This window comes from Musa acuminata, chromosome BXJ1-3, assembly GCF_036884655.1.
Source record: "Musa acuminata AAA Group cultivar baxijiao chromosome BXJ1-3, Cavendish_Baxijiao_AAA, whole genome shotgun sequence".
Lineage (NCBI taxonomy): Eukaryota > Viridiplantae > Streptophyta > Magnoliopsida > Zingiberales > Musaceae > Musa > Musa acuminata.
The window spans coordinates 2,720,291-2,742,550 of record NC_088329.1 but is presented as its reverse complement, the minus strand read 5'-3'; the positions used below and the strand labels follow the sequence as shown (position 1 = coordinate 2,742,550).

The 22,260-nt window shown below is 35.7% G+C and overlaps 3 protein-coding genes across 5 annotated transcripts; 1 reads left to right on the top strand and 2 right to left on the bottom strand.

Moving 5' to 3' along the window:
• Positions 1 to 930: 930 nt before the first annotated feature.
• On the bottom strand, positions 931 to 9,150 carry LOC135616734 (indole-3-glycerol phosphate synthase, chloroplastic-like). Of its 3 annotated transcripts, none has more exons than XM_065116248.1 (11): positions 8,896 to 9,150; positions 7,636 to 7,893; positions 7,374 to 7,550; positions 6,401 to 6,475; positions 6,211 to 6,255; positions 5,930 to 6,094; positions 4,182 to 4,260; positions 2,800 to 2,882; positions 2,432 to 2,567; positions 2,082 to 2,150; positions 931 to 1,326 (listed from the first exon to the last, which is right to left on the bottom strand). In XM_065116248.1, exons 1-10 carry the CDS (start codon positions 9,064 to 9,066, stop codon positions 2,119 to 2,121), a joined length of 1,221 nt encoding a protein of 406 aa, XP_064972320.1. In that variant the 5' UTR covers positions 9,067 to 9,150; the 3' UTR covers positions 931 to 1,326; positions 2,082 to 2,118. The 3 variants fall into 3 exon arrangements, with proteins under 3 accessions (XP_064972320.1, XP_064972335.1, XP_064972327.1); XM_065116263.1 differs by having other exon boundaries at positions 2,432 to 2,516; XM_065116255.1 differs by lacking the exon at positions 2,432 to 2,567.
• A 3,509-nt stretch (positions 9,151 to 12,659) lies between these two features.
• Positions 12,660 to 13,085, top strand: LOC135635884 (zinc finger protein 3-like). Its single transcript, XM_065147318.1, has one exon. The coding sequence runs from the start codon at positions 12,660 to 12,662 to the stop codon at positions 13,083 to 13,085; it is 426 nt and encodes a 141-aa protein (XP_065003390.1).
• Positions 13,086 to 16,388: 3,303 nt separating this feature from the next.
• LOC135616727 (nucleotide-sugar uncharacterized transporter 2-like) lies at positions 16,389 to 20,849 on the bottom strand. Its single transcript, XM_065116238.1, has 7 exons — positions 20,504 to 20,849; positions 19,213 to 19,364; positions 18,858 to 19,066; positions 18,674 to 18,767; positions 17,957 to 18,123; positions 17,710 to 17,880; positions 16,389 to 16,913 (listed from the first exon to the last, which is right to left on the bottom strand). The coding sequence occupies exons 1-7, from the start codon at positions 20,580 to 20,582 to the stop codon at positions 16,628 to 16,630; spliced, it is 1,158 nt and encodes a 385-aa protein (XP_064972310.1). The 5' UTR covers positions 20,583 to 20,849; the 3' UTR covers positions 16,389 to 16,627.
• Between the last annotated feature and the right edge of the window lie 1,411 nt (positions 20,850 to 22,260).

Below are 22,260 nucleotides of genomic sequence, written 5' to 3'. Positions count from 1 at the left end.
GAAAATTATTATCGACCAAATCAGATTGGATGATTCCTCTTCAAATCTTTTAACTCTGATTTGTGATGCACCGAAACTTGATGAAAGTTAAAAGAAAAAATATATTTGTTGTGAAGAAAGAGAAGGATAACTATAGGATAAGAAAAACAATCGATGCAAATATAAAAAAATATACTTTAAAAAACTACGATGTTAACATTCTTCGATCTTATTGATAAGATTATAAAGATTAATCAGAGCTTAATAAAGAATGCCAAAAAAATGTTTATTAGAATTTAAGAGACAAAAGAATATTAAATCTCTAATAGATATTAGGATAAATTCTAAAAAAATCTCTAATTTTGATTATTTTTCATAGAGCATCTCAATCTTAAAATATTCTCATATGACTACGTAAAAAAATTATTATTATTTTACATACCTTGCATGTGCTCCTTATGCGAGGAAGGAGGGGAGCATGAAAGGTACTACGATCGCTTGCACGAAGGCTTACAACCTTATTGAGCCTCATCACACTTACTCACAGCTCTTATTGTGGGAAAGGCGGGGGTGCAAGGGTTTGTCACCTCCCCAAATTTCATTGAGCCCCGTCGAATTCGTCATTGCCTCCGCACACGCAAAGGTGACTCTGACGAGAGTTCACAGGTTTGTGAAAGGCAACAATAATCCTCGCACCCCATCTTCCTTTGCAAAAGAGTCATGAGCAAGCATAACAAGAGCCATGCACGATTAGTGGCAAGGACTCACAACAATGATATAAGCAGATAAATAACTTAGAACGACAAACATATAGGCATTAATAAATGTCTTTCGTATCATGCAATTTGCACTATTACTACTGTACGGAAAAGAAAATGACAAAAACGTTACACCCAATTTAAAAGACATGGTATTCATTATTGTGCAAACCAAATAGCACATTCCTCTACCTGGGAGCAGAACCCATATATATTTATACAACCATAAGAACATTTTCATTAACAATATCCAAATTTAAATACTGAAACTATTATCTGATTTCTGTTGGGCAAATGTATATTCTTCTGCAGGACAACTTTTAGGTAGATATCTTGAATTCTCACAAAAAAAAAAAAAAAAAACATTGGAGAATAAAACACCAGGCAGTTTAGATTCACAGAGGGGTCCATCGATTACAGCACAACAGAGAAACACCATCCTGTTCTTGAAAGTTGGAGTTGAATAATTTCTCTGACAAAACTGGCTGCCCAAGTAGGATGCAAATCATTTGGATATGTCTTTACCAAATAATCCTGATATCGCTCTGCCTGGATCATCCTGCTTGATAAGAGATTCACCAACCAGTACCTACAATTTAGAACGTAACAGGTTTAATAAAATGATAAGAAAAAGAAACTGAATAGCTTTTTACAACCAACAAATAATAATAACAAGCCATAACCTCCCAATTATTTAGGCTACATATATCTATTCTCACCGTTCAACTAATAGAAATACTGCTAAGAAACCAAAATTGCATCTTAGCATTTGGATATAATGTCTTTCATATAATGTCTTTTTGTCATGACCATTAATTGATCAGAGAACAACACTAACTTTAGGCTGGTATAAGAACACAAATTTGAAGTTGACCAAAATATCTATTGGATGCATTATTTACATGCACATTTAGGGTTTTAAAAGAAGGGGTGGCCCAGTAAGCAAGGGTTTGTATTTGCTTCATGTTACCACAAGATAATTTGAGCATGTTTTACCAAGCAACGTCAGTATATCTGGGCACAGCAAACTGCCATTCAAACCCACAGCATCTCAAATCAAACGTCATTGAAAATAGGCAGCCTAACTTAAAACATTTTCCCAATTGCTAGACAGACTTGAGAATTAGGAAAAGGTTCACTTATAATAGTAATTTAATATTTTAATATTTTAAGTCAAAAAGTATCGGGGAAACACCCTAAATCAGAATAATGTGAGTGATGCACAAGCAAAAGTCACATAAATGGTTCCACCTGTTGATAAAAGCAACATCCATGAACACAAATGCAACCACCCACAGATGAAGCATCAATACACATCACAAGTATAGAGTACTGTCAACTTACAGCTTTAACTCCAGCATCTTGAACATAAGAAATATCTTCAGGAGTGAATAAGCCAGATTCCCCTACCACCTGAAAAATCAGGTTCTGTTCAGTAGCCATGAAAATAATTATCAACTGTCAGAAAGAGAAAAAAAGCTAAGTATTGTAAGCTAAATTTGATTAATGTTAGAGATAATATAGATCCACTTCAAGAAAATAAAAAAAACATGAATGCTAAAATTTATCATACAAGGATTAAAATACAAAAGTACTGAATGAGATATTGAAGAATAATATTGACTTGACAAGTTAATGAAAAATTTTGGCCAAGCCTCTCAGTTAGTATTGCACAATCTGTGCTGACATTGTACCTGCAGGAGGGTATGCCAACACTAAGCAGGCCAGGCATTGAGGACAATGCCAACCGGAGTTGGTTGCCATTTGACACATGCTATGCTGGTATATCATCATCGCAGGGGCATGCCACAAAACTGAAAACCTTAGTGACTACACAAATATGCAAAATAGCAGTAGATAGTTAATATTAGATATTATCGGAATACCTTGAAACTTATTATTTCTGTGGATATAACAAAATAGTCGTTTTTTGTTAATTCAAACAAAAACATGTGCTGAAGGAAACTGTCATGTTATACATTACATGGCACTTCAAATAAAATCTTATAAAACATCTTGAGCTTAAATTGCTTCAGCAGAACTATAACATGAATTTGCTCACAATGATGTCCCTCTGACGAATAAGCTCCCCATGCTCTCCCTCCAAAAGTCTTTTTGTGTTTGAAATATCAACTTGAAATGTTTCTGCAAGAAGACAATATGATAACTCTATTTATCGTATTCATACAACATTAGATGGGGCATATCAATATATTTCTTTCTATAAGCTACACAGTATCTGAGTTGGAGATAGTCATGGTTATCTAAAACATAATTTGAACTTGCTTTCGTGCATCCAGGTCAAGGTTTGCCTTTTCAAGTTTCGGACCTGTTTCGACAATCTGTTAGAATGGTATGTACCAATTCGTACCAGTGTACCGATACATGGTACGCCCATATGTTCTAGTGTTTCAACGAGAAAAAAAAAGAGAGTGCACAGGAAGGGGCAGTGGAGGAATAGAGGTGGAAGGAGGAAAGAAGATGGAAGAAGAAGGAGGAGAAGTGCAGCGGTTGTGTCGAAATGGAAGCGGCAGCATCGCAGCAGCGAAGAGGCAATGGCAAGGGCTGCAGCATCATACGCAAGATGAGGGCTTCCGTTTGCGAGTCCTAATTTGCCTTTTTTTTTTCTTTTTAATGCTGAAATGGACTCAGGCCCACCACTTTTTTACTATTTTAATCGAATTGCTCGAAACAAGGGTGGTCTGTGTATCGGTCCACGCCTAGACTGGTACATACCATACCATTTTGGGCAATTCAACAATCACTGATCCAGGTAACCATTCATTTCTACAATTGGTATTGGCATCTACAGCAAAGGAACACTTTGACTATCCGCCAATTCAACATGGAGTATGGGAAATATACCTGCAATAACAGTAGAATCTTCAACACTCTGGTTGAGATTCCCAGAAAATGTGGAGCAAAGTTTTGTGTTTTGTTGCACACATCAAAATGTCTTGATGAGTTGACAGTTAAATTTAGGCCATTCAATAAAGTTTTCAAATCTTAAGAAACAGGGACAATATGCAGAACACTAAGTTCACGATTAATTCCAGGATATACAATGAAATAACTTCAATAAAACCACTTTGTTCATTTTGTTCAGCTGCTAAAGATGTCAAATTTAGCTCAAACCTCGATATGATTGAGGCTCAAAAAGGAGGAAGGAGAGAGAGATAAGAGCAAAAAAGCATAAATAATAAACTATAAAATAGCATACTTTTCTGATAAATATGGAAAAAAACCATCCAGAAGCTGTAAGAGTTAGAACAATGAGTTTGCAATCACAAAAAAGAACAACTTTGATCACAGAATGTGGTAATAAGTAATAACAATTCTCAGTTTCAGCTACAGCATTTCTAAATTATCATGAGTTACAGTGTGAAGAAAAACTGAAATAATAATAATGATTCAAAATCTTGCAGTAAACAGTTAAAAGAATACCAAGATCACGGTTATTGATTCCAATGAGCTGTATACCCTCTATGCTCAATACTCGATCCATTTCCCTCTCATTGTGCACCTATAGCAAAGCAACTTCAATAAATCAACACAAAATACAATACAGATGCAAAGGCTACAGAAACACATTTCAGATTGGTATGATGTGAGATACTGCAGAAAAATGAAGCCATGCACTGTCGGAGTATTCGACCTGAATATTATAGGCAGCTAGATAGAGTACAATTTAATAAAAAATAGTATCAATATAATCAACGATAAGCTGATGAAAAAAACCAAGAAAACATATGTGGGAGAAATGATTAACCCGCTCACTACATATTCAATCAACATACCACATCTCCCAAATGGTGAATAAACTCAACAAAATTGAATTAAAGATTAAATGTGAATGCAGTAAATATAGTGAACTTAGCAGAATATACTAGTCCAAGTTACCGCTGAATTTGTTTACTACAAGATTACAAATGCCAGACAGATGGACTAGGACATTGTCACGGACTTAGCTGGAATTGCCTATGTCGTGAGGCACCCTTGCGGCCAAGAAGCGAACTTAGCTTGAGTTGCCTAAGTCGCAACGCACCTTTGCGCCAACTTCTCAGACTTAGCTGGGATTGCCTAAGTCTTGAAGCGTCATTGCGACATATGCGTCCGCAAAGGTTCAGCCTAGTTGCAACCTCGTACAGGTCCCGAAGGACTTGTAAAACAGAAAGTTGATTAGATTGAAAACGAGCGACGGACAAGTCCCGACGTCTCGCAAAGAGGAAAACTTTACAAACAATTCAACAAGCACCTTGTGTGCACAGGAGAAAAGAGATAAAGGAGGAAAACAAGGACTTTAGAAGGTAGAACGAATAGTTGCAAGTCCACAAACAACTACTCACCGGGTGCCGGGCGTGAAGGCAAATTCCCGTCAAGTCAACGTGCGAACTTGTGAAGATTTTTCAACGCTTGACAATATATCGAAGCCCCATCCAACCCTATGCCACCCAGGGGGTTCCAAGGTGCTGAGATGGCTGACGTTTTGGGCGCTACAGTGGGCTGCAGAAAATAGCCCACGACACGTGAAAACGGAGCCATTTTGGGGCTTTTTGGCCCGACGCGGTGAGAGGTCGCATTGCAGCGCTGCAACATGTTCGAACATGTATTTTTACAAGCAAAACACACAAAACCAAGGCAAAACAGGTTGTCATGTCTCTGTTCAAGCATGCAAAAACGACGAACGGTTCGTTGAACAAAGTTATTGCGAGTGTGCGATGACCGTTCGTGACAACATGGACCTCATGCAGTTTTAACATTGCCGACACATTCTTGTTGTTAAATGGTGAGTACTGGTTAGCACGGATCCATGTGATGCTATCATACTATGACACCTGACACGTCCTCTCCAGCACTTTATTTGAATGAGCATGCAAGCAAAACTGACATCATCCTCCCAATAGTCAATGAGACTAAGTAGTGCCAAACTAACTAAATTTTAGATTAAGGATGAGATAGGAGAATGTTAGCAAAAGAACAATAAAGGAGTCAACGATCACGTGTGTCATTCAAAGTTTGGATTTGAACTCTGAAAGAAATTATTTGTAACTTAAATATGGTTAAACAGAGAACACACATTTCATCCACCAGTCAGCAAAATGGCCATGATGAATTGCTTAGTATTAATTTCTATAGGTATGTAAAAACTGCAGTTGCCATCAAACTAAGCTTTAAAATGGAAGGTGACGGACCTCAACCAATGTCGCTAGGCCAAGCAACCTACAGATTTTAGTCAAATATTTGATATCAAGATCAGGTAAAACAGCAGCAATTAGCAGGATCGCATCCGCTCCTTTTGACCGAGCATAGTAAATTTGCCAGGCATCAATAATGAACTCTTTACACAGTAAAGGGCACTGCATTTTCTCACCAAATTAGAAGCCCATAACAAAATGAGATATATCAGATAAGAGAGAGTGGAAAACCTAAAGAAAGCTTCTGTTCAAAAGAAACAAAGATATTGATAATAAACCTTAACTCCAGCTCTGCGTATGGCCTCTAGATTCTCAAAGCTTCCCTGAACAAGAAAAATAATAACCTCAATCAATTACATATGAGCACAGATAGCTAATTGATTCTCAGTATTGATAATGTTGTTAAATAATTGATTTTCAGCATCGATAATGTTGTCAAAACCAAGCATAGAATTGGAGAACCTTCACCTGAAAGTATTTTTCATCAGTCAGCACACTTATGCAAGTTGCTCCAAATTTCTCATATGCACTGGCAATTTTTACCTGTTTCAATCACATCATAAGTCAACTCTTTTGCAAAAAGAGATCACGAAATGGGGCGAAGTTACCATCAGGGTGTAGCTACTAAAGAAGAGCAATAGCTAAAGGCACTATTCTTAAAAATTTAGATTAATATGCTGATGAAGCAAACAAATTTTGCAAGAAATATTACTTGGATGTTTGTTCAAACAAATAATAAGCTGCAACTTATGATATGCCTATAAAAAAGTTATTTGCCGTACACATTCTTATCCATAAGAGGCACCAGAAGAAACAATATGTGCTATTTAAATTCTAAAGCATGAGATAGCAGAATTTCCTAACTTTATAATATTATATTTCTTTGCATTAGAATTCAAAAAGTTAAAAAACGATCTTACGATAAAATATTCAACATAGAAACAAGTCAGTACGAGTTATGCATACAGCCAGAAACTGATACCTGGGTAAATTAAAAAAAGGATTTACTGTCCAAAAAATATTCTTAGAAAAGCACATATATTCTCAAATAAATCGAGATGCAGAAGCAAGAAGAACCAAAAACATCTAACGGTCATGTTGTCTACTTCATGTCGACTTTCAATGTCAATGAAAAAAGTACAGCAACACTAGATCAAATATGACAAAAGCAACAGTGACATCCTAAAAGCTAGACATCAAAGAGCAAAGTCTACAAAAGCAAAACAAGAAAAAGAAACCATCTTTCTTCATTAATTTCAAAAGTTTAGTCATGATAAATATTTATAAGATTATGAGTAAGAGGGACCAAAAAGCATCCATAGACAAATAAAAAACAACAATTAGCTTAATGTAGTAGGAGTTTAGGACTGTCACATAATCTATATATGCCCAGATCTAGAATCACAGATAAATGAATAACAGAAAGAAAGTGAGAACTCACTGGATCAAAATTCTCCCGCAACACGCCTCTGCTTGGAGAAGCTTTTTTTACCTCTGCTATCAAAGCAGGCATGCCAGTATTTTTAACTGATGCTTTTAGTGCTCCAACAAAATCTCTAACAGGTGGAGCATCCTCGAGGGCTTTCTTCAATGTGGTCAAAGGTCTCCTCTCTTTTAACTGGACAGAAGAAAAAGTAAGAGTTTTCAATACTTAACAATTTTTCTCGACGATGCCAATTTTGCATGGTTAACTTAGAAAATGCCTGTGAAACTTCCATGTCCTTGTCCCATATTATTTTCTCTAGGATGTTCCTTGGGGTATTTCCTTCATTTTCCAACCGGAACTCAAATGGTCCTACATAGTGCTTAGGAGGTCCAGTTAGTGGCCGCCTCCGGATTTGTATACCCTGCCTTGAAGCTGCATTGTCAACTACATTTCCATTTTGCCACTCCTTGATCTCAACAGAATTTGCAATATTCTGCCCGCCAGAAGTTGGAGGGTCACATTCTTCTTCTGTCTCCTTCACAAACAAAGACAACCAAGTTTAAACATTAGTAGTTACAGTGAAAATCAGACATGGGATGAAGCCAAATAAATCCAAGAAGTTCTAGTGATGCTTCATTTAGCATCCCCCAGGTATTTGAAAGAACAAATGGATGTGAACATTATGGAAAGCATAAGATAAAATATAAGATAAAATATACATAAGAATGCCAGGGATTTCAGTTGTCCCTAAATAGAATGGAATGGTTAAAGTACCCTCTTTTACATCATACTAGACTCCCTTTACTTACAAGAGGTTCATTCACCAAATAAAGGTACTGAATTACAAACATACCAATAACAACTGGTATCAGTTTTCCTTTTTTCATACCCACTTTTCAATAGATTCCCTCCATTTTAGGATCTTGCTAGCATCAGAGAACGCTGACTTAACATGTGTGGCTTTGCTTCACAAGGAATAATATGGTCTAGCATTTGGTTCATCTTGTGTTCTTTACGTCAAAAGCCTGATTGACAACACAACAGTAGCTACCCTATGGCCAAGATAGCCGATGTACCATAGAGCTATTGCTTCAAGAAAATTGGTGGAGCAAGACGTCAAGTTTCGAGAAGTCCAAATTAAAGAAATTGGGAATCCCAATTTAGAACTGACTCTGCAGAAATCTAGGTGCTCTACACTGCCTGTAGGCCATCGGACCTAACTGACGAGAAAAAACATCTCCTTACACAGATGCCCTGTTTCTATTTTACTTTCTTTTACTTCATGTAAATGTGTTTTCTTCTTTACATGCGTACAAAAACCAGATAGAATCAGGATGTCTATCAACCTTCCGAGAACATTCCGAAGAGATCATAAGCACAAGCCCGAATCAGGACGGTCAACAATGTAATGCATATATATATCATAGCAAAGCCAAAAAGAGGGGGAAAAGCAAACTTGATTCAAATTCCTCGCGCAACAGGTCAGGCCTAGAAAAGGGTCAAGCCGCAAAGAATCCAAAGTTCACCGCCAACTTACAGACGCTTCTTCAGCCGTGGTGCAGCGGAGAGCACACGGTCTTCGCGGGCGATCCATCGGGAACCCCGGAGCAGGATCCAGAGACAGTAGGCGTCTCCGAAATCTGGAGGACGAGAAGCACGGGATCGCAACCCTAAATCTCGGAGGGGTTCCGAGAGCAATCCCATCCATCTCTACCAACCCCAAAAGATGAAGGCAGAAGCGCTATCTCTTCTCGCGGTGGTTCAACCGCAAGCGAGGCAGCAAAAGCGATGCGTTGGGAGACGGTGTGGACACCTTACACGCAATAAAACGTTTAAAAAAACATATTTCTCAAAAATGTTGCCACTGTTTTCGTGTTTGGACGATTTCTCTATAAAAGATTCATATTTTGAGTATTTATCAATTGGTATCTTTGATTTTATTTTTAAAAGAAATTTTTTAATCTATTTTTGACCAATTTTAACTATTATAATATTTTTATTTAGCTCGTTTATAATATTTTTTAAATAATATTTATATTATTTTTATTGAGGTATCGAAAACACTATGAACTTTAGGTTCATAGAATTAATGATTCCAATTTGAATTGCTAAAATTTTATTTTAAATTTAAAATATAAAAACTTATAAATTTTATTTTTTTAATAATAATTTTTTTTGAAATTATGAAATCGATAGCTTTGAATCAAAACCATCAATTCCTAAACTATGAGTTTTGAAATGGATAGTAGTATTGTTTTCCCGATGAATCATCTAGTCAATTCGATTTTAGCCTGATTCGATTTCGATTCAAAACGACTATGATATTGTTTATTAGATATATAAGTGATGTGATATTATTTCTTATCTATTGTAATTGCTTGTAGACTATTATGATATTATATTTTAAAATTTTAAATTAGTTTAATTGATTTTAAGTGTCAATTTAGATTATTTATTATGTTATCGAGTATGTTCAATAGTGTTTTTATTATGGTGGCCAAAGTATTATAACAAGTATTTTTTTTAAATTTTATTTAGGTGATATTATTCATCAAATATTATAAATACCTATTTAAAACATAATATGAAATATCAAATAATTTCTAATATGTTTTAATGCGGGTTTATAGTGAGGGCAACACACTATTATAACAGGTCAAGTAAAAAAAAAAAAATTGCAACATGTTAAAACACTATAATGGATGAAAAAATTTCTAAGATAATTTAGGTTTTTTTTCAAATTAAAGATATTATTTAAAGAAATCAAAATGGGAGGAACCTATTGGGAAATACATAAAATGAGAATATTTTATAAGAAAGTCATCCTTTGTTTTTCTTGTTCTTTAGTTGGTATTTTTCTATAAAATATTCATATTTTGGATAGTTACTAAAAGATACCCCTTTTTTTCCCAAAAAAATATCCTTAATTTTAAAAATATTTAAAATATCCCTAAAAAGTTTTCTTGCCAATTTTTTTCATATATATTTTTTTACCAATCTTAAACTTTAGAGTGTTTTCATTTAGCTTATTTATAGTATTTTTTTAAGAGCATTTATAGTATTTTTAAATCCTAAAAATATTATAATTACTATTGAAAAATATTATAAATGACATCATAGTGTCTCTTTTTTATTATAATTACTTATGGTCCATTACGACATAATATTTTTTGATGTATACTTGATTTAGTCGATGTTAGGAGTCTATTTAGAATATTTACGGAGTTGTTCGAGTATGTTTTATAATATTTTTATTGTGGTAGCCAAAATATTATAATAAGTTAATTTTTATTTTTATTTGTAAATACATATTTGAATCATAGTATAATTTTTTATTTGACCCATTTATAATATTTTCAAATAGGATTTATGGTATTTTATTATGGTGGTCAAAACACTATAAAAAGTAAAAAAAACAATACTATAACATATTTAAAAAAAAATGTTAAGGATCAATCAGCATATTTTTCAAATTAGACTATAGGGAAAAACCAAATGGGGATAATGATTAAAAATATCCAAAATATAAATATTTTTTAGAACAACTGTCATTCATTATTCTATTTTTATTTATTTTTGGAAAAGAGGACAAAAGAAATACAAAAATATAAACCTGCCATATATAATCTTATTATATGAATTAACAATGGCATCAATGCAGATGAATAGTGGCACTACTTATGCATTTAAATATGTAATAAATTTAATATGATTTTCTCAGTAAATACTCATAGAGTATTTCTTAATGTGTGTATATTTATATAATTATACATATATATTATATCCTTATTTTACGTTTTTTTATTTATATATATATATATATATATATATCCAAACCACACATTAGACTGCTGATAAAGGCAAGGGTAGCATAACCTTCCAATTTTGAAAGGAAAGCTTTCCTTTTGAATTGAACATCCATTTTGTAGGATTGATCTGTATTATCCTTTAGACTCTCTTCTTAGCAAATAAAAATTTATTCTTAGTAAAAAAATAAAATAAAAGTGGCATTGGAATCGTACAAGACCTTTTTTACTGCATTGTTCATCATGAATGAACATACAGATGTGTCATCACAACTGAGAGACATGATTGGTAACAATGAGTTGACGGGATTCCTACTATAGTTATTGAAAGGGGAATGCATCATATTATACAAGGAAAGAAATTTGGTTATGCATTGATTATTTACCACAAAATGATCACATCCTTCCATTCTTGTATTATTCAGCTCTCTATTTATTATTATATGTATAGGTAAGAACTCAATCATAAGAGACATCATCATCATCATTATCGTCACAAAGTCCCGTCAGAAGCTACGTATCAGTAAATGTATGTTTCATATTTCCTTGCTCTTAGTTATTTTGATTTTATGCTAGATTTGTGATTCATAATAACTTGTTCTTTTTGTTCTTTTTTGTGATTTTTTCTGCAAATCTTCCAACTAAATTTCTCGTCCACAATTTTTTTTTTTTTTGGTCTATAGAGATCAGATCTTTATTCTAATAGTTTCCCTTTATATTTCTTTTAAAAGAAAAATAGAATTTGCATCGATATGATTCCATATACAAAACCCTAATGAATCGATGAAATCTAAGATACTTCGCTATGTTATGTGATATATCAATAATACTTTGGTCGACTTTATGAAATTTTAATGCATTATTATTGTTTGCCACCATTCAAAACATTTACTATAGTCATAGCTTCATCATTTTTATCCTTGATAATATACCTAATTGATTAACATGTCGAAATCATGTGATCGATATATCGAGATACCGATCAACACCTCAGAGTCAGAAGAACAGTAACAAAGCACCATGTGGTCGAGACATTGAAATCGTATGACTAATAATACGACACTACGTGACTAATATAAGAGCGTTATGTAGCCAACACATCAGCATCATAGTGTTAACATGTCGAAGCCATGTAATACCTCAGCAACACCTTAATGCTATAACCAACAACATGATACTATGTGGCTAAGATGAGGGTACCATATAGTCAATACCTCGATATCATAGAGTTGAAAACATATGATCAACATAAGGGTACACTATGTTGAAGTCATATGATCAACATCGTGATATCGTGTGATCAATGTGTCGGAACAACATAGCCAATACTTTAGTGCCACGTTGATGTCACGGTGACAAAAACCTAGATTTCATATAGATAATATGCTAGCGTCAAACAACCCCAACAAAAAAAATTAGTTGCTAGTGGTTCTTTAAACCTCATCAACATTTAGATATCATTTTAACATGTTTTCTTCTTTTTCTAGCGTCTCAAATGGATGATAAGAGGCTGAGAACAGATGATGCGAAGGAAAGGAGGGTTTTCAGCTGTCAGTACTGCGACAGAATATTCCCCAGCAAACAAGCATTAAATGGTCATCAAAGCAGACACAAAAAGGAGAGGGATGCAGCCAAGAGAGCAAAAAAGAAAGTGCCATTGTTTCCGGCACTCGCTGCTCTAAATCTTGATAAGCTGTTCCGACATGCTTCTGCTTCCTCCAACAACAGAAGAAAGCACGATTACTCCCATGAAGCATTCCCAGCAAAAGGGCTTGCAGATTACGATCCCACTCTAAGATTTGAAGTGGCACCAGCGATGCAAGCACCCATGGGAGGCTCCTCGTCCCTGAAGGCCACTTCTGATGGGAAGAATGGCACGGCCGGAGACGAAGATGAACTCGACCTTACTCTTCATCTTTGATCAAAGGGATATATATATATGGACCCTTTTCGTACTACTGCAATAAAAATAATCATGCAAGACATGCATGTCTTTACACCTTGATATGGATTATAGACATCCGGAATCTATGGATTACATTTGATTTCTAGTGATTTCTTTGCCTTATGAGTTTGTTGAAAATTCTACTCTAATTACGATGTATCAATATTTTATTCTCTGCTTGATATATTTTTTTAATTTTTTTTTTGTATCAGGTGTGTTTCCTCACTCGACTTGATTCGATTGTTGAATCATCGATTTTGAACTATACCTGGTTAGATTCGATCGAGCTTACTTGTCGTCGATTTTGAACTATACTTGATTAGATTCGATCGAGCTTACTTGTCGTCTCACTCTGGTCAGACCTAAGTCTAATTGATTAAAATTATAATTAATTATGATTATGATTTTTTTTTCCAGAGAGGCTTCTGAAATTTTGCATTAATTCTTATAAATGATTAAAAATTTAAGCAAAAAACTAAAATTCTGAACATGCATACTACTATAAATAAAACAGAAACATAATTTATAAAATCCTAAACCTATTTTTCATTAATTAAAAATACTAACAAATCATAAACTTTGAATAAAAAATTCCAATAATTCATGAACATTTTAGATAAAATCTATGAAATATGTGAAAGACATGAAGAAAATTATATTATGTCCTTTATTTTAATATCCTATATTCGTGTTTTTGTCCCATCTTTATCTTTCATTATATTATCATTTTCCACTGAAGTGCATAAATATATATATATATATATATATAATAGTATGTCTAATTTTAAAAACACCTAAATTATATTTTAATTTTTTTTACTTGTTATTGTATTTTATTTATTATAGTATTTTAACCACCACAATAAGAATACTGTAAAACATAATTGAAAACATTATAAATGATCTAAATATAATTATAATCTCAGTCAAACTAATTATAAATCTAAAAATATAATACTGTAATGGTCTATGAGTAATGATAACCAAAGTGACATGATATGATATCACTCATAATATTTTCCAATAATATTTATAGTATTTTTAATATATCAATAAAACACTATAAATACTATTGGAAAACACTCTAAACAAGCTAGATAAAAATACTATAACAATTAAAAACTGATAAAAAAAAATGGGCCATAAAACTTGGCAAAAAATATATATTAAGGGATATTTTGGATTTTTTAAAATTAAGGACATTGTTAAAAAAAAAGAGGGGTACCTTTTGGAAAATATCTAAAATATAGATTTTTTTTAAAAAAAATACTATATATAAAATATATAATATAATTTTTTTATGAAAAATATAGAATTATTGTTCGAATCCACCGATCGAATCAATCGTCAAGTGGTCTTCCGAGATATGATAGTATCGATATGATGATATTTAATATAAATTAAATTATTTTTCGTTTCGCGAAGGAAAGGTAGTGTCAAACTTTGTGAAATAGATACAAAATAGATACTTATGAGAAAGAAGGGGAGAGAAAAATTTAAATATTTTTATATTAGTGAGGTCAAGAGATTAGAGAGACTTAAACAAATTCCATTGGCCCATATTATAATTACAGTTTTGTTTACTCCTCACGAGAGATTACGTGGTGATTATGTTTGGATTAACATGACGGGTGACAGCGTTAGCATTCATATATTGTAGACTCATAGTATACATTAATACCTAAGTAGATTGCAATTATTTAAAGAGAGGAGAACACAATGGTGTGTATATAGGATTGAGGAGACCAGCCTCGTCTCTCTCTCTCTCTCTCTCTCTCTCTCTCATCAGATGGAAGGTCTTTGAAGGTTATGTAGCCCTTCCAAGGTGACTGCTACAAGGCTAAGCTGCTAGTATTTAGGAGATATCGAGATCGAATGCAAGTCAACTATAACTGTGTTATGCATGGATTGGACAAAGTTCAAGGCAGGTTTAATGAGAATGGTTTCTCTTTACTATGAGCTTGAGCCATACACAGGTCAATTCCATATTGCTCGTATAAGTCTTTGACATCACCAAGTTACTTTTGCAAAGAAGTATGTGACAGGGGACCACACTTCGTCTATCCCCCACTTCTCAATCGATGTGGGACTAAGTTGGTCCTATCAGGTGATCCCCCATCGCTGGGAGTCAAGGGCTCAAGGGGGGTTTGGGTCGCTCAGGCTCCACGGTGGGCGCCAATCTGATATGGGACCACTTGGTCTATCTCGATGTACCTTAGGGGTGCGAGGGATTGTCCGCTTTGGGTGAGTGTGAACCTGCACGATTTTGTCCTTTCGGAGCCATAGAGCTCCAAAAGGTGCCTTTGAGGGTAAGGGAGACACGACTGCCTTATGAGCCCTTGGTTTCCCCACTCTTCAACCTATGTTGGACTAAGTTGACCCTATCAGGTTTATGTTAGTGAACAAAGATGTCGTGGCTGATGAGTCAGCACGGCTAGGTCCACGGGTCGATGTCGGGAGTTCTCTGTTGGCTGAGCTGGACGCCCAGGTAGGTCGAGCCTTCGCGATGGGGTGTTGGTCAGCGTTTGTTGGTCCTAGCACCGTCAGCATTGAGCTGCATCTTTCCGTTCCTGAGATAAGTGACAGCTCGATCTCCCTCACTGGGTGACGATTTCCTGGTCGAGGCGTTCGTGGCTCGGGGTGAGCGCCTGCCTGCAAAAAAGGCCTTCGTCAGGTGATTCCCGACTGTGACCCCTCCGACAAGCAAATCGGTTGTTTGTGGAATTGTTTTCCCCCCTGGGCCGGATGTCGGCCAGAGGTCTTTATACTATTGTTCGAGGGTCGATCGTATGCGGGTTGACGTGATGGACGTGTCAAACAGTGCCTTGGTACGGATTCTAACTTATCGTGTCTTGGGGGCGATGCTGTCTCGGGATTCCCGAGACATACCAAGCAACGGTTTGGTACAGATTCTGACCTGACGTGTGACACCAGGTGTGACGTGTTTTGGATCCAAAATAGGCCATATCAGTATGTGTGAATCTAACAAGTCTTTCCGTAAATCATAAGGCAGTAAGTGACTAAATACTTCCAGCATATGAGGTTATCAACAGTTCCAGAAAAAGAATACATGACTGCCATTGTGTTTCAATGAGATGTGACACCTCTCTGTGAACTTTTCTCTAGAGTATATATGAACCATATAGCAAATAAAACAGTCTCACTCTTCAAAAGATAACATGAACTGGTCCTGGCCATTGTGTTCCAATCAAATAGGACGTGCCATTGCACATTATTCAATCAACACAAATCGATACCACTAACACTTCCAAAAGAACATCATCAAGGTAGAATTTTCTTTTTCGTATAAAAAGATAACAAGTAACCCTTGAGAATTCCAGAAATGGACGCGTATATACACAGATCAGCCTTTTGCGAGAACGTTTCACTTATCAAAATTGCAAATTAAAAAAAAAAATAAAAAGAAGAGAAGAAAGAGACATTTGAATAAAACATAGTAGTCAAGATGTTTAGTCGAGCAAATGCCTATGCCTAGCTCACTCCATGGAGGTATCATCTCAAACAGGGTTGATGGCATCTGTATTGTCTTCTTCATCAATGATTGTTTTCGGCTTTAGAGAAAATGAATTCTGTTTTGGTAGTAGCTGCTTGATTGCCCCCGCTGATGACTCCTTTGAGTCCCGCAAATTGAGGTAAGTATAGAATGACATTCCGCACAAAGCAACAACAGCTCCGAACAAACTGACCATTCCTGGGTCAGATTTGAAAAAAATGTATCCACCAAGCATAATAACACATGTTTTGAACTGCCCCAGAACAACATGAGAAGTTGCAGATGTTGCACTGTGTAGTACACATGTTTTGAACAACATCAGAAAACGTAAGACCTTTTGCTATTGCAGCAACACAATGGCATTTCGATATGATCACGTAACAACCAAATATAATGCAAATATCATTATCAGTTATATGATGGAAACAAAACTAGAAAAGAAATAAGAAAATATAATGAAACAACATGCAGAAACATCTGAGGGAGTCAAAATGAGGTACCTGTGACCACTTTCACTGCACAAACCATTTAAGCATTTGCTTGGCAACCCAAACAAGTAAAACCATCTATCGGTTATCTTTAAATGGTATATATTTTTCTATTTAATGATAGAAAAACAATCAAGTAAATTGTGGAAATATTAGATGCAGGTTAGCCTGTAGCTTTTTACTTGTGACTTCACCTAAGCTTTCTATTGCTGATGGCCTACCTTCACTAATATGAACTACATTCTAACAAAGCCAAATTTAAACAATAATGTGAAATAAGTTTGAAAAAAATAAGCATGTCTACAGGTGAAGTCTGAGATACACAAAATATTGTGGAGTTCCAAAATGGAGCATTTCAGGTATGTGAATATTACAATAAGTTAGTTGTGTAGGTGCAGTGAAGATATCAAATATTACTACTTGATATCCCTATTGAAAGTGCATCCACATGAACCTTATAATTATTGACAACCAGCAAAGATAAACATTTTTTAGAACTAAAACATAGAAAAACAGATTTACATGAGAATCTCCAAACCATTATCAGAGTGAACTTTTCTTGCTGAAAGAAAAATCTTAAAGGTGCCTGAAGACTCACCCAAGTGCCAGTGCCCCTGACCATTGAAGCAGAAATCCAAATAAAGCTGATATTACGATGGCAGCTACATTGTTCCAGTTCCAACCAAAGGATAACACACCCGGTGGGTCTAACAAAGGCATCAAAACCATGAAGAAGAATATGGTAATTGGGCTTGTTTTCCACATCAACCTGGTCAAATATCGACTGACTTAGAAGAACTTTTAGACAAGATGATAAGCTTGGAAGATTTGGTTACAGCACTTACGCAAGAGCAGTCCAGTTGCCTGTTTGTTGCATATTTGACCATAAAATTTTATTTACGGCACTAGGCACAATCCATGCCAATGCAACACAAGCACCAAAAAAATTGAATTCTAGATCAGTGACAGTAGCAACAGCCACACCGACTGAAACGATACCTAGCGTGATGACCTGCATTGCCCAAGGATTAAGAATATAGGAAAAAACTGACGGAGGCTTTTCTTTTGAAGATAGAAAAACTGATAGCTAAACCTAAGTAAGATTCAAATAAAATGGTTCCATGAATATATAAAGCCTTCCTTTCTGTTCCCAGCTGTATGTTTAGGTGCATTCCCCAGAAAATTCATAAGTTGCATGCATATCCACATAATCATCTTTTTCACTATAACCAAATATCTGAGCCTCTGTAGTTTTCTTGAACACTGACACAAGTCCCTTGTTTTGCAATTACCTATGTCAGAACAAGCATGTGGCATTTTGGACTCTCGGATGTATAATCACTAGATTTTTTTCTGTTAAGTTTTTGCTGCATGCTCATGCAAAATTTAACTTTGCAAGGGTATAGACATAAAAGAGGGGACTCTGGGAAGCTATATATGGAAAATGAACCAGACTTCTATAAGATGCCCATCATTTCCAAATAAAATATTTTGCTCAATTCATCATGGGAAACAAAATTCAAAATAAAGGAGATGATACATAGAGAGACAAAAAATTTTACCTTTTGAAGAGAGACCTTCTTGCTGAAAAGCATAAACTCAGCTAGAACGATTGTTGGAGTCACAGCTATCTTAGCCATCTGATAGAAACCCACACTGTGATAAAAACCAGATTAAGAAAAGGCAACAATTCATTCAAAGCATTAGAACAAGATGGAGGTTCATCAGTACTAGCATAAGTCTCACCTGTTATGTTGTAAGCTGACATTGGCTAGTCCAGTGGCAAGAGCCATCACTACGCCCAAGACAAATAAAGAAGAAAATGGTGTGGCTTTAGAAGGAGGTGCAGCAGGCAGTAGAGAAAGCGCTTTGAAGATGGCCATGAGAAACCAAGAAGTTACATAATGGATCAGAGAAAGGGCAACAGGGAAATTGAACCCAACTTTGCCCATCACCTGTAAAACAAGCAGTAAGGCTTTTTCTTTCTTACACAATGAAAAAAAAGAAGTAAAATTCAACGGAACACTTTGCATATAGGACTAGAATTCTCAAAATATAGCAAGCACCAACTTAATTGGTGTAGGAGACATGAGAAACACACCACTTTGTTAGCCATGATTATTCCAACAGCAACAATGAAATTAAAGGTCATTGCCACAAATGGACCACATAACCTCTGCTGCTGACGTTTTGCTCCTTCTGAAGTATGGAAATCACTGTACATGGAACTTCGCAGCTCCTCCAGTGCTCGACCTGGCAGCCACAGAAGTGAGATAGGAGTAAAACCAACAATCCATTTAGCCTATCTGATTCCTCTTTCACTACTATCATATCATAGACAAATACCATCTTTATGAAAAGGAAATGTTCTGTTTGCTTTTAGGTAGATAAATAGGAGAAAAGGTTCAACATTGTTGCAAAGGTGGGGAAAGTAGCAGCATAAATCACAGTGATGTTGCCACAGAGAGAGAAAAAAAGGGAATTTCTTCTCGATGTTTTCCAATTTCTTCTACTTGTGATGCATCTATAGTGGCACATGAGAATATCTCATTTGTATTATTTGTGACTGCTAGATGGTATAATGTAGCAACAAAAATCAAGCATGATCTAAAGAATGAAGCTTCAAGGAATCCAATATCAGACGGTTTGTTTAAGATAAAGTCCAATCTTTGCACCAGTCACTACCAAGTCTAACATAGAAAGCACACAGACGACCTGAGGCAGGACAAGAAAAGCAGCAGTCGTTTGACTAAGCAGATGTAATTTTGCAAGAAGTAAAAGAAGGTAAAGATGACTTCGGGAAGAAAATCTGATAGGGACCAAAAGATAGGTACAGTATCTAAAGACCAACATTGGGGAAAAGCAATCGGGATTAGGAATGATGCATCAATCTGTAAAACGAGAAACAGATAGCAATGGCATCAAGGTCCACATTACAATATTAGTAGCTCTTTCGAGGGAACTGCATTGTTAGAAACTTGAGAACAAAAAGTTAAAGCAAGGAATGATACGAAGGCAATCGCCGAGAAGAGGGAAGCAAAAGGATTAAGATGAGAAGTTTAAGGCTCAGATCAAACCCATATATCAGTTTCCTCAATAAGAGAGCTTCCTCTAAAACAAGAAAAGCCAGTGACAAAGAAAGAAACCCCTAAAGCTCGAAAATCCATAATGCCCATACAAAGGATGATTCTTCCATTCTCGGGGGCATAAGAATCATGTCCCGAGCGACACAAAAACGAACAAATCGAATGAAACATGAAACCAGTTCCACTCATTTGAAGGGAAAGAAAATTTTAGGTAAAGATTCGTGTTTCCTCATCATGAATTACTCCCCATAATTCAGAAATCGCGCCATTACGGTTGTCGCCATCGATTAAAGAAGAGACACATACCGTGCTCCCCGGCATCACTGTCCTTGCGCTTGACGAACCTCCTCCCATCCTTCCCCAAAATGGATTCCCACACTCCCATTCCGACGCAGGCCAAGAACGCATCAGGCCAGCCCGGAAGATCTCATCTTTCGGCAACAAAACCGCAGATTAACCCCGGAAGAGCAGCGGCAGGTGAGAAAGACCGGATCTTTTCAGAGCCCCCACCGGATTTGATCGAGCCGACGAAAACATAGGAGACGGTTGGAGGCGAAGGAAAAGTGGCGTCGGTGTTCCCTGTCGCACGACTGTGCCCAAGTTTTAGGCGCAAGTGGGGCCTCATTTCCTCGAATGGACGGTTGAGATCTAAGGCTTCTCTCGCGCTGCAGTAGATGGAGGGTCGTGATTGCTTCCCTATTGGCTTGTTGCATTGCAAATAACATATCCATCCCTCTGAAGATAAAAAATTTACATATCTATTTCCTTCAATTTTTAACACATATCAATGATAATAAAAAAAAAATGATTTTTACTGAGAATTTCAGAAACACAAAAAAAAAAAAATCTATAATGAATATGTATAATTTAAACTTATAGAGAAAAGAGAGGAATTAAGTGACAGAAAAGGGAGGTTTGGTGGAGGCTGCTACTTGTGTGTGATGAGTAAGCTGGAAGCATGGAGAGAATCAATTGTAGGTCAGTGGGCTGGTGGAGATTGCACTTTGTGTGACTTCATTTATCAACTTGGATGATGATAGAGTAAGCTTATGTTTAATGTATAAAATCATGTTGTCTGATTCTTCCAAATGGCTTGTAATGGTTCATTGTGACATGTATTGGAATTATAGAGAGAGAGAGAGAGAGAGAGAGAGAGAGAGAGAGAGAGAGAGAGAGAGAGAGAGAGAGAGAGAGGTATGAGAAAAAGTAAGTTAAATGTAGCTTTCATGAGTGTGACTTTAATCTTCCCTTCTCTTTTAATGTTAGTATTTTGGGTGTTGGGTCTCTTTAGGATGTGGGTGGCATCCACCTTTGGTGACTTGAATCATGACCTAAGTTGCCAGCCAGATGGAGCATTGCTCATAATATACTCTATTAGTACAATATTTACATCCTTAAGATACAGTTAAATGTTCCAAATGCTGTGTAGAGACAAAGGAATCTCATATTGGTCTAAGTTCTCTCAATTGATCAATTATTACACACCAAGATGACTATAGTAAAAGGTGATAATGCTAAAGATATGCTTGAGAAGGCTTAAACTTGAATTGAGCATCCAATGCTATATTTCCAAGACTAGGATGTCTCACCTACATATTTCACAACATAAGGCTCATTTAACATCTCATTATGAGGTTAATTTTCATATATTTAGGTGAAGATTCGAGACACGAAAATAATCTTTTTTTTTTACATATCATCTTGAGTACTAAATTATTCAGAAAGAAAGATGATAGGAATATTGGATTCTCCTGTGCAGAGCATTTACCATGCAATATAATGCAACAAAATTGCAAGTGCATAGACTTCATATCCCATCCTGCATTCATCTTGAGATCCATAAATATTATTATCAATCTGCATTTGGACATGCAGGAAAAAGAGACAGAATAGCATTTTTGTCCTCAGTGATCCTCCCAGATTTCTCTGTGGTTCAACTTTGCAATGCATGACTAAGGGTGAAATGCTGTAAACATAAAGAATCTTCATGGCAGAAACGATAGAAAGTATTCTCCGTAATTGGCATCAACATCTTCATAAAGAGATTTTGGATCATAGAAGCT

What these genes read in the sequence shown, in the direction of transcription:
- LOC135635884 (XM_065147318.1), top strand. Translation starts at nt 12,660, where the DNA reads ATGGATGATAAGAGGCTGAGAACAGATGATGCGAAGGAAAGGAGGGTT.
- LOC135616734 (XM_065116248.1), bottom strand. Translation starts at nt 9,066, where the DNA reads ATGGATGGGATTGCTCTCGGAACCCCTCCGAGATTTAGGGTTGCGATC. An exon ending in TGCGGGAGAATTTTGATCCA is followed by an intron (nt 6,476 to 7,373) that starts GTGAGTTCTCAC and finishes TGATTGAAACAG; the next exon opens with GTAAAAATTGCCAGTGCATA. An exon ending in TACGCAGAGCTGGAGTTAAG is followed by an intron (nt 6,095 to 6,210) that starts GTTTATTATCAA and finishes GAGAAAATGCAG; the next exon opens with TGCCCTTTACTGTGTAAAGA.
- LOC135616727 (XM_065116238.1), bottom strand. Translation starts at nt 20,582, where the DNA reads ATGGGAGTGTGGGAATCCATTTTGGGGAAGGATGGGAGGAGGTTCGTC. An exon ending in GTCAGCTTACAACATAACAG is followed by an intron (nt 18,768 to 18,857) that starts GTGAGACTTATG and finishes TTTTTATCACAG; the next exon opens with TGTGGGTTTCTATCAGATGG. An exon ending in AGAAGGTCTCTCTTCAAAAG is followed by an intron (nt 18,124 to 18,673) that starts GTAAAATTTTTT and finishes TGGGCAATGCAG; the next exon opens with GTCATCACGCTAGGTATCGT.